General features: G+C 38.0%; 2 protein-coding genes across 11 annotated transcripts in view; both read left to right on the forward strand.

Moving 5' to 3' along the window:
• The window catches only part of osr2 (odd-skipped related transciption factor 2), a 5,049-nt gene extending 4,073 nt beyond the window's left edge, over positions 1 to 976 (forward strand). For 2 of the 3 annotated variants that reach the window (XM_010903503.4, XM_010903502.3), the window contains exons 3-4: positions 1 to 6; positions 436 to 976. The exon at positions 1 to 6 is cut by the window's left edge and continues 94 nt beyond it. In XM_010903503.4, coding sequence (XP_010901805.1) covers positions 1 to 6; positions 436 to 618 — 189 coding nt within the window. In that variant the 3' untranslated portion in view covers positions 619 to 976. The remainder of the gene's footprint in view (positions 7 to 435) is intronic. The other variant, XM_010903505.4, reaches the window with a different exon arrangement.
• A 5,435-nt stretch (positions 977 to 6,411) lies between these two features.
• The window catches only part of LOC105023524 (vacuolar protein sorting-associated protein 13B), a 366,155-nt gene continuing 360,561 nt past the window's right edge, over positions 6,412 to 12,005 (forward strand). For all 8 annotated transcript variants that reach the window (XM_029113576.2, XM_029113574.2, XM_029113577.2 and 5 more), the window contains exons 1-2: positions 6,412 to 6,516; positions 8,048 to 8,206. In XM_029113576.2, the coding sequence (XP_028969409.2) occupies positions 8,060 to 8,206 (147 nt within the window). In that variant the 5' untranslated portion in view covers positions 6,412 to 6,516; positions 8,048 to 8,059. The remainder of the gene's footprint in view (positions 6,517 to 8,047; positions 8,207 to 12,005) is intronic.

Genomic DNA, 12,005 nt, shown 5'->3' on the forward strand with positions numbered 1-12,005 from the left:
ATGCAGGTAAGTCATCTTCTATCACAAAGCCATATTTGTTAACACACTTTATATCAGGCAGTATATGTGAACTATATGAAGAACAGCAGAACTATATAAGCATTAGAGGTCACATATCTTCTCGTGTTATTATTGCACACTCCTGTTTTCGTGCACGAGTTACTGATCACATTTGGCATCTGGTCTGACACCTAAAAGTATCTTCTTGTAGATGACCTGTATGGATAGCGATTGTGTTTCGACCATATTTGGAATTCATGGAAATAACTAAATGACTGGGAATATTTGCTTGGCCAATGGCCACACAGTTGATATGGTTAAAGCACAGTCCACTTTCAGTACACTGTCACTGACTGAAGGCTAATATTATAATACATTACGTCTATTTAGCTAAATAAACTAAAGGGAATAATCCTTTGCTTTAAATCTAAACAGGAATCTCCTCACAAATGCCCCACATGCGGAAGAACCTTTAATCAAAGAAGTAACCTGAAAACTCACCTTCTTACCCATACAGACATCAAGCCCTACAGCTGTGACCGCTGCGGAAAGGTGTTTCGGCGCAACTGTGACTTGCGACGGCACAGTTTGACGCATACACCGCATCGAGACTACTAGCCTATCTGCGAAGGCTGATGGACAGCTAAACAAACAAACAAACAAATAATATGGACATAAGCAGAGGACACAACAGTGACAAAGAACGTTTTCTTTTTTCATTGAAAGAATATCACAAACTGAACTGTGGACAAGCAATATTACAATGGACTGATTAACTGCGTCTCAAGTGAAAGTCAAGGAACCCAGACAGACGGCTGTCCTACGTCACCTGTAAATAATGAGACTTTTGGAGCCCATGTAAAATAATGTATTTTTTATTTTCTTGTCATTGAATTTAAAATTTGTATAAAAACAACCGTAATGTTTAAAGTATGTTAAATTGTATTTTAAAAATAAAGCAAGTTAAATATTTTCATTGGTTAAACTGCATCGGTTTTTATTTCATAGTTCTCGTGAAGGTAAAAGTTAATAGGTGGGAGTCAAATTTGAAATGGTGCCATGGAAGTCGTGCCTTATCGTCTTCAACAGAACACAAGTAGTCCTGCCTGTTTAATTGTGTACACAGGTTAACATGCCTGAAATTACATCGCTCTTGGCTGACAACGTGTTATTTCAGGACGCTTTTTTATTGGAAATAAATGATCCGCTGCAGAGTGGTGGAGATTAGCTTTAGCTTAGTGACATCAAGTTACTATAAATACCCCTCAAGTAAAAAAAACTATTTTGGTCGAATAAACATGTACATCTTTGATAATAATCTTAGATTTAAAAAAAAGAAGAGGATCATTACAATTATGAGGATTTGGCATTATTATTATTATTATATCCGTAATGATAGTATCTTTCTAATGTGGTTGTTATTTATAGATGCTATCTATCTGACAGCTGACATTAGCTCATTAGCCGTTATATTAGCAGCATTAACAGCAAGCCAACACGTCATATCAGATATCTTTATCTCTCCGCCACCACCTCTGATATCATTATTAGCCTATACATTTAAGGAGCTTGGGAGGACATCCAGAATTACACAGCAACATTACAGACAGATTTTACAAGCAGAATCAAATATTTGCTCAGAGTAAAACATTTTAATGTTATTATAGTTACAACATGATTGTCATAATTCGATAATTTCTATGCAGTTGGCAATTTGTCTCGTATAAGTACTCCCAGAACACTCGTAGGTTATCAATAAAAGCTCAACACTGTATACGCCTACAACTTATTTTATAATGTGACTATAAGACACTTTATGCCGAATACGGACCATATTTGGATTTCATATCGCAAAGAACAAGGATACTCAATGTCTTTGATCAAGTCTAAACCCGAGTAAGAACGTTTTTAAATCAAGAAATAACATAATACACTTAGAAATAGCTGCTATTGGTGAATACGTCTCAATTCTTGGAAATGTACGCCTTCAGTGATTTTGTGATTCATAGATTTTCAACAAAAGATGTTTCTGTTTCCACATCTAAGTCCTCCAGAATAAACAAGTTTGATGTCTCTCTCACCCTTTATCTCCTCCCTTTTCAGTCTCTCCTCTGTCTCACCCTCTTTCTCTCCCACTCTCTCTCCCTCTCTGACCCCTTTTCTCTCCCACTCCTTTTCTCTCACTCCATATCTTCCTCTCGCTCGCTGTCTCTTTCACCCTCTCTCTAGTTATAAAAATGTATCTAGCAATGCACATTGACTCACAACAAAGCACCACTGAATCTTGATAACGTTGCCACAATTAAAACGGTGCAACTTTGTCATTGTTTCTTTACGAAACCTATACTTTCCATTACATCTTAACAATACTGATCGTTAACAATACTTGACGTTTAATTCGGCAGTGCTGTTAGAAATTCGGCACTTATATTCTTACGGTAAAAAGACAAAATACCTGCTATCTCCGGCTTGCGATTTACAAAAGTAAGTTTGTGAATGAAGGCCTATTGCCCCAGACCAAAACGATGGTCTAATTGTTCGATTGACTCGAGAAATGTAGACACATTTTACTGCAGTATACCAGCTAAAAAGTAGATCGTAGCCTATTCATTTAATAATAAAAGCTAAAACAATTACGCAAGAACACAAAAACATTATAATCGTGATAATATTTAAAAGCATACTATGGATATCCTTATATTCTACATATGAAAAACAATTTACCACAATATTTTAGTTAATTCTAAGATTTTTTTCAAATGTATAATCATCGTGTTTAGGCATATCTTATTCAGGCATTAAATTAATGCTAAGAAATATCGACATCATAACATATAAATTACCATCATGTGAAACAATTCATTTGTCATTTCAATTTGATTTACTTCCCTTTTTTTCTCTTTTGGGTTAACTTGTGAATTTCGTAGCCTATAGGCCTATGCGTGCACCAACAATAGCGAAGATTCTCCGTCAATTTGGGATTTTGTTCTCTAAATAAATGGCAAACATAACCAATGCGTAATCATTATAATAACACAACAATTACAATATAACAATATTTTTCATATATTCTACACATTAAATGTAGAACATAAAATTAAACCTATAAATATGTTAACGATAGAATAAAAAAACACAACAATTGAACATATTTTACTACCAACCAATAAATATAAACTGCATTATTCGCCTAACCATGACGTAACAAATAGGCCCAAACAACACCCACACTTAAAGCGTTATGATCGAAAGCTATTTGGGGGAGCTTTAAAATATAAACACTATTCGCCAACACGTGTGCTGCCTGAAACAACTAGAGGAAAACTCCTAAACGGCGTTTAAGTGAGTTGATTTGTAATCTGTCGGTGGAGTGCGTTCTATGTAACTCCGCCCGAAGCTTTCACGTTTTGAAAAGGGAAACTAACCTCTGCAGCAAGGTTAAGCTGTAGCCTAAAACGCCACCGGGACCCCAACGATTTAGGGTGAAACTCGAGGAAGTGGATCTTAAACATGGAACAACTATAGAGCTGTCAAATTTCCTGCCGTTGACAAGGGCGTTCATAAATGTGACCTTTGCTGAACCTTTTTTCCATGTAAGATACAGCCGTGCCCCGGGGCAGGACTATGCAGCAGACAAAATGCAAACAGACAATAAGTAGAAAGTGAAATATAGCCTATAACTTTACATTAGGAACACATTAAGAACTATGGTGTGGCCTTTCAAATATATGGAAAATGTAATTTGTTTGCTCACAAATTGGTATGATCATATTAATTTGGCATGATCATATCAAATTAGCCCAAAATTAGCCATGTTTCCAAAGTGTTGCCAATTGTACACCCTCCTAAAATACTATTGTCCTGTGAAGCTAGAAGCTCGGAGGTAAGCATATGTTTTCTATATATTGGTATTACATCCCTTTATGTCTCTAAGAAACCTGATTGGTTTTAGTCAGACTCATCAATCCAGCTGGCGGACTGAATCTATCGCAGCGACAAAGCGTTTTTTTAAATGTGTAATATTATGATTGGACATCAAAGGAGCAGCAACAATAGTCACTGAAATTATTTAAAGAGAGGATTTGTTCCTGCCAATAGTCAGTGCTACGTTGTTTATTGGCTGGAACAAATCCTACCCTTAAATAATTTCAGTGCAAGGACACATGTAAGCACTAACACAGTGCCAAGTCAGCGCGCGCACACCAGTGAGACGAAGAGAAACAGAGTCACATGTCTAACTGCTATATGAGGGCCAGGGTTAGGGCCGTGTCCTCACTGGGCTTATCTCGCTGATAGAGAGGATACTAGCTAAGTGCTCTTCAGCCTCACCAGTGTCTCCATATATCACCAGCGATATGGCATTGGACAATCCTGACACCAGGCCTGCCTGCTATGCATGCGGCATTTATTATTGCGACGAAACAAACAGACATATTTATTTAGGAATAAAAGCAAGACAGAACTTGCATTGAAAAACAAAAATCATTTTGTGATACATTGACGGGCATGAAAGAATTCCTTAGTTTTCACAACTTGTGAGTTTAGGCTACTAAACCTGTAAGTGGGTAAGTCCACAGTCATAAGTATTAAACAATATGCTACAGCTGTCATGTGTATTTTAAATCAGATATTTGACATAACTGTTTAACGTAACAGTAACATGAAAACAAATGCATATAATGATTTTGGTGTTTGATTGATGAAGTGATTAATGGTTAGTGATTAATTAGTGTCATACACCAATTTGTGTCCAGCTTAGGTGGGCTTATAAAATTCAAGACATCTTATAAACAAATCAGCCAACAAACCATTTACATTAGCCTAAATAAATACAATTGATTTTAAAATCAAATGCATGACTAGATGTTTACAACAGAGCACAATTTACACGTTATTATCCGAAAAAGAGGACCAGGCATGTCTACATCCTGTAGCCGGAACAATTCAGTGTGTAATGTTCTGCAACTTTTCGTTCTGTTGAATCAAATATTCAGTTGTGTTAGGAGACAAATTCAACATCTAGTCGGTCTCACCGAGCTCATTTGCAGTCGTCAACTGAGCACATGCAGTGTTTAAAGAGTTCATTCAGCATGGTAAATGTAAACAATAAGTTACACAATTTAAATACATTCATCTTGAGATATTTTACCTGGAATGTCTACTCCTTAGCGTACCCTTGAGCAACATCTCAGTCGTTTTTACTACCATTCATTATCTATCATGAGTACTTCGTGTTAGATTAGAATTATCATCAAACCACTCATTACCTAGATTTAAGTAATTTCATTGATATTATGCAGATGGGGTCTGAAAGCCTCAAATGCAAACCGGTGTTTTGATTAATTCTGATAATACTGACAATTTTTAAAGATATATAGCAGACGCGTTTACCCTGATCGACTTACAGTAAAGAATGCTTACATTGTCATACTTTCTCATGCTGATCCACAAATGCTAAGCAAATACAACTGCGGGTTTTACACGCCATGCTGTTTCAGCTGAGCCATTGGGACCGATTGGGACCCAGTCTCCATCACAGAGCGGACTTTGGCCACGTTTAGTTTCAAAACGTTCTTGAATGTTGGAGCTATAATTTCACAAATACCCGTAACATTGAGTGGCCTACGGGCTTTCAAAATTATTTAAGATTACGGTCGTGTTCGAAAAAAATCTAACTACTGCAAAGGCCTGCTGACTGACATTAATCTTAAAACAACTTATTATTTGTAAACCAGGCAGCTATAATTTAAAATATATATACATTTAATAAAAAACACAATTATATATATATATTTCATAAATAAGCATTGGATATGAGTAAAACACAATTATGCAAATGGAACATAACTTGATATATATATATATATATATATATATATATATATATCAAGTTATGTTCCATTTGCATAATTGTGTTTTACTCATATCCAATGCTTATTTATGAAATTATTGGACCTTGAAGAAGGTTAGTCACACCAGCAAAAGTTTGAAATGTCTCATTTGAACTACAGCCTATGTTGAAGGGGAGTTATAGTTTATGTGTTTGTTCTAATGAAAACGTTTTTTCGTTCTTCTAAATACATTGAAACCCAGCATACGGAAAATGATTTCACTCTGAAACTGTATAATATACATTATATTTAGCATATATAAGGTAAATATATATCTTATATGTCTGCGTTTTCATTATTTTAACGACACAAACATAAAGTCCAGTCTACAAAACAAAGAACCTGGGGGAAATACATTCTTAAAGTGAAGAGGTGCCTACGAATTCTCTGGATTACATGTTTGTTGAAATCTCTATCGGAATATTTCAAACCGCTGTGTTGGGCTGAACGCATCCCTGGTATTTCTACAGGAAATGACGACATGTCGTTTAGCACGCGGAAGTTCGGTGTTTGTTGATGGTGACGTTTGCCTGAGAAAGACAGGTGTGTGAGATGTAGCTACAACTACACGGGATGAATTAACTAATCTGGAACAGAGTAAATTCATTGAAACTGCAGAAAACAAGTAAGGACACTATTTGATTGTAAATACATTGAGAGCAGTGGAATTTGCTTCTGGTTAGTTGGCTACTGAATGACTAGAAATCTGATTAAAGCTAGCCAGGCTAAGTTAAGCAAGCATGCTGCAATTGTCATTGGCAAGCAGTCTTCAACGTATTGCAAAATCCTATCTCTAGATAAATGCAGATGTGTCCTTGTTGATACTTTTTATTTCACCCTAGTTGATAGCTAAAGAAATAATCAGCTAACTTTAGCCAGCCTTCAAACTGACAAAACTAGTTTGTTAGCTACAAGCAAACGCCCACGTTTGTTGACACTTGCCATGTTTGTTTAGTTAGTTATTGCACCAGGGTCGATTATACTAATGAGCCCTAATCAACACAACCGTGCTACAGTTCTGTCATAGCGGTTATGATAATTTAACGACTTCCAGTAGACCTTTAACAGACACTACATTAAGGAAATGTAGCTGCTGTTAGCTATCTAGCCGGACAACTAGCTAGTCAGTTAGCTGTGCTTTGCTGATAGTGAGCTATCAAATAGGGTTCACGCTTACTCACTATTTGTGATGAACTCCACTCAGTCAATACGTTGCCCTACATGCTCGCTAGTTAGCCACATTATGTCACACAGGTAGTGCCAAAGGTGGTCATAAACACACCACATCCATACTGGTTCGACCAGCTCTTTGATGTTCAAAATTTTCTGTTACGATATGTACACTGAACAAAAATATAAACTCGACAAGCGCCAATATCAGAGATTTTACTGAGGTACAATTCGTATAAAGAAATAAGTCACTTGGGAGGAAAATAAACACGATACGTATGGATTTTCCCACTGATATTTGTCACGACACCAAACTGCAGTCAGATCAAGACCCATTCTAGAACGACAAGCACAAACATAAACCTCCCTTAAATGATTTCTGAAAACTTGTGTAGACATTCTTCGGTTTGCCTGACCCACATTTACATCAGCTGCCTCGGTTAAAAAAACTTTCTAGGTGTTTTATTGTAGATAAATTAACTTTCAAGTCTCAGTCAGCATTTGTGGCATTGTGTTTTATGAAAAAACAGCACCTTTTACAGTCGCCTTTGATTGTTCTCAGTACAAGGTGTTCCTGTGTAGTGAACATGCTGTTTAATAAATGTAATGAAATGTAACACCTGTTGGGTTGATGTGTTATCCTGGCAAAGGGTTAAGGCTCAATAAATGTGTTGAATCTAATAATAATAATAAATAATAATAATGATAATGATGCTGACATACGTTTGAGAGGAATGTAATTTTTTGTGTGCATGGAACTTTTCATGACACATGGGACCAACAATTTACATGTTGCGTTCATATGTTTGTTCAGTTTACTTTGTATGGGTTACTCTGAGGGGCTGTAGGAAATCAACCCATTGGCTACCTGTTATTGTGTCTGCCCAGTTTTAGGTGGCTATTTAACATTGGTTTCTTACTTGAAGTGAATATAATCAAACATGTTCTCCTTTATTCTCCTAAATGGTGTTATCGCGGTGCTACAGGGCAGAGGCAGAATGTTGGAGTCATATGTCACACCTCTGCTGATGAGCTACGTGAACAAATACATCAAGAACCTGAAGCCCTCAGACTTGCAGCTGTCGCTATGGGGAGGAGATGTAGTCCTGAGCAAATTGGAACTGAAATTGGATGTCCTCGAGCAGGTATGTTACAACCAGTAATAAAACCGTAATAAAGCATGCTAACGGGGCGATCCACCCAGAGCAATATGCGTCACGAAACTCCCGTCAACTTCTGTTTGGTGAAAGCCTTTGTTCTGTCAGTCGGTAGGATACATGTTTTCACCTTGATTTAAGTTCTAATTCTGTGAAGTCTGTACATTGCGTAGTAACGGGCCTTGGCTATTTATTTTTTTGAGTGCGGATGGGTGATGACATGCTATCACTCCCATAATGCTTTATGAACAGTCACCTGCAATCCAGATCACCAAAAATCAGCCCGTAGATGTTATGGATGTGCACATTCATCGTCCGTATTGTCATGACAATGTATATGTTTTCTTTGAATTTGAATTGAAGTACGCTATCAGAGTAATGTGACTTCATCCTCCAAACACCGTGAATCAAAGCAGACTGCAGACCTCACTGTCTCCCTGCTCCGGAGTTTCTATGTCCGCTGTATTGAGTGGTCACATGGCTGTGAATTTCAGCAGGAGTGTAAAACTACATTCAGATTCCGTCAGTTTCCATAGCCAGTTGACGAACGCAGATTTGTTTTGGAAACTAAATATTTTCAGGATAAAACATGGAACGCCCCAGGTTGAAAGGGCAGTTTGTTTAATAATTTTTCAACTATAAGCACTTGCACATGCTGTTTTTGACACTGTTAGTATTGTTCTAGATAGTCTTTCTAGCTACATAGGAAGTGGGCTACATAGCTGCCAACCTGGTATATCATTACATTTTAGGATTTAGTCGACGTGAGCCGTGACAGATTGCTTCATTTAACAAATTCACTATGTAGGGTGCGCTGTCATATATCACATCAACATTGTGGAATAGTTTGTTTTCCATCCCAGAAGTACCGGTGCAACCAGTGTTGCTGACACCTTTGCACTTTTCTTGAAAAATCCCTTTTTTGGGAAACAAAGTGTACAAATATTTTAATAATCCTTGTTATGGATTTCCAAAATTGCAGAAACACATATATTTTTATTTTTAAGGATAATTGACATTGACAAAATGGAGAATACCCCAGAGCCTTTTTCTGAGAAAACTAAATTTGTGTTGCCCCCATCAACTACTGTTTAAAATGTAGCCCAGATTTTTGGATTTGATGCAGATTTTGGCTTTTTTTATGGCTGCTATGGAACATTCCAGCATTTCTTATTGAACCATTCTGAAGTGCTTGTTCCACTGTAAGACACCAACCTTCAACAGAGTTACAGTGTTTGGACAGTGGGTTAAACATTGCACTCCAAAACACCTTCAAAAACTGCTGATTTCATGATGTCTTGCTCACATTAAAGTCCCCCAGAAGCAGCAAGTCACCCACACAGAATTGTTCTACCTCCCTCATAATTGATTGCAGGCCTGATTTAAGTTTTTTGAACACTTCATTTAGTCATTGGTAAACACAGGAAGGCCCCATTGCTGAAGGAGACGCAAGAGAGCCTGTTTCATCTTCTCAAAAACCCACCTAAACAAGCCTAAATACTGGGACGAAATGTTTTGACCAATTAAACAAAATTTTTGCTATTGTGCAAAACAGATCAGAGCTGTGTTTACTGGCAACCAAATGAAGCATTCAATGGAAGGAAAACCCTCCCTAAAATCAAATATTGGGGTAAAGTTGATAATTCTGCTGGGCTGCATGGCTGGTTTTGATATAGTGAGCTGTGAACTTGTGGATTGCATCACAAAATCACCAGCATACAATATTATCATGTGCGTCCCATGATAAATCCGGTGTCTAAACCCTTGGTCGTCATTGAATGATGGGGTTTTTCCAGTAGAAGAATAGCCCCAAACGCCCTTACCAAAAAGTGAAAAAAGAAAAGAACGGTTAAGACAAGATGCTGGACTGTTTTGCAGTGGCCAATCAAAGAGTCCAAATCTGAATCACATACATGACCTGTGGTGAGATGTGAAAACAGTAGTTTGTGTAGCGCCCTCTTCATCTGAATAATCAGATGGAGTTTGCTGCCAGAAGGTGGTCATTCGTGCCTGTTGAAATGTGCCGCAGGTTTCACCGAGGGCTACAATCAGTTATTTTGGCCAAATGCTGGTGTACCGAGTACACGTTCCTGGTTATATAAGCAAATGGGAAAAGTGGGAAATAGAGGGAAGAAAAATGCTAGGATAGAACCCAACAAACCTGATGGGTAATTGTAACTTTTCTGAGGTCCCACAAGAGGTCAGTTGTTCTATTGGGTCTTATCACTCAACACCACCTGCCTGCCAGCCTTCATCTCAACAGAGATGTCCCTGGACACGGAGTGACATCCCACCATCACCTCACAGCTGATGTTTCAGAAAGACCAATCTATGTTCTTTGTCTGTTGATTGGGAGACAGCGGTTATGGTAATTTGATCTGTGGTCCAGTGCTGTTTGGCAGGGAGCGAAAATATTACTATGTGAATTGAAGCGATTAGCTTATGTGCTGATCTAATTCTCTCCTTACATTATTCAATGCATTATCGCTCTGATTGTCACGTTATTCCTTTAACAGAATCAAATGAAAACCTAACGACTTAAACATGAACGCCAGTCCAACTGGGATAACAATATTACTTGATAACATTACTGCTTGGACATGATTAAAAAAAAGTATATTTTAATCTTTTTGTGGTACCTGGTCCATGGGTCAATCTGCTAGGTAATGCTGGGTGGGACCTCCGGATTGGTCCAAAAACCACCAAACACTGAAGCGCAGTTCAAGTGGCGCCCTATTCCCTAAATAGAGCCCTGGTCTGAAGGGTTTAGGGTACCACCTGACCCCTAACCTAAATTACCAAAAAGACAATAAAAGTTCTTATTGTTGTGAGCAGCTTGTAGCCATTAGCAACGAACCGTGGGACTGTCTGGGAATGTAGTATTATGGTCTGGATGTGTAACACTGTGTAAAGATCTTGGCAGTTCTCCCCCTCTTTTGTAGTTTCTTTTATTGTACTGGATTTGGACGGAGTCTGATCTACAGAGAAGTCATTAGGAGCCCACCCCCCAGTCTTCAGGGTGATATTAACTGGAACAGTATGGGATGGATCTTGCACAGACAGCCTGTCAGTACATCACAGCTTGTCCTCAATTTCTTTTTAATTATTAGCCTTTGGCTGAGTAGAGTGGAAGAAGCGTTCAAGGCTCTGTGTCTTTCGGTGTGTGTGTCTTTGTGTGTGCGCAGGGGGCCGTCTTGGTAAATGGGACCAGAACAACAACACATTGTAAATGGCAGCAGTGTCCTGAGTATTTCAAGACACAGAACAACACTGTTCAGACTGAACCAATCTCCCTGAATCCCCTTCAGAAAACACTAAATATAAAATTCTGTAAATACACGCAGGGAGGTTTAGGCTAGTTTTGCTTAACAACATGTTAAGCAAAGGCATAACAAGATGTTTTCTTTGCTTCATTTTTACTCCGTGTTTATGTTTAATTCTTTAAAGTCTAAACACACTCTTAAAGGCTTCAGTGATCGTACTCTTATGTCCTGCCAGTTGTGCACAGCTCATTGCAATACTCCAATACAACGACCAATCAGCAGACACTTATGAAGCAATCAAGTTAACGCGTTTATTGTATAGGCTATATTGCCCATATGGGAGAGTAACATTCATCCCCCAAGTTGCCAGGACAACCCTCAACACTTATTTATGTTACGAGAGATTGAATAGAATGCTAGATAGACATAGTCTTACATTTCGAGCGATATACCTGTGCACTGCACAGGAAGTTGATACAGTTCTGGCACAATTGTCTTTACACTTGGGGGGGGGGGCGGCTTCG

The sequence above is a fragment of the Esox lucius genome, chromosome 16, assembly GCF_011004845.1.
Source record: "Esox lucius isolate fEsoLuc1 chromosome 16, fEsoLuc1.pri, whole genome shotgun sequence".
NCBI lineage: Eukaryota > Metazoa > Chordata > Actinopteri > Esociformes > Esocidae > Esox > Esox lucius.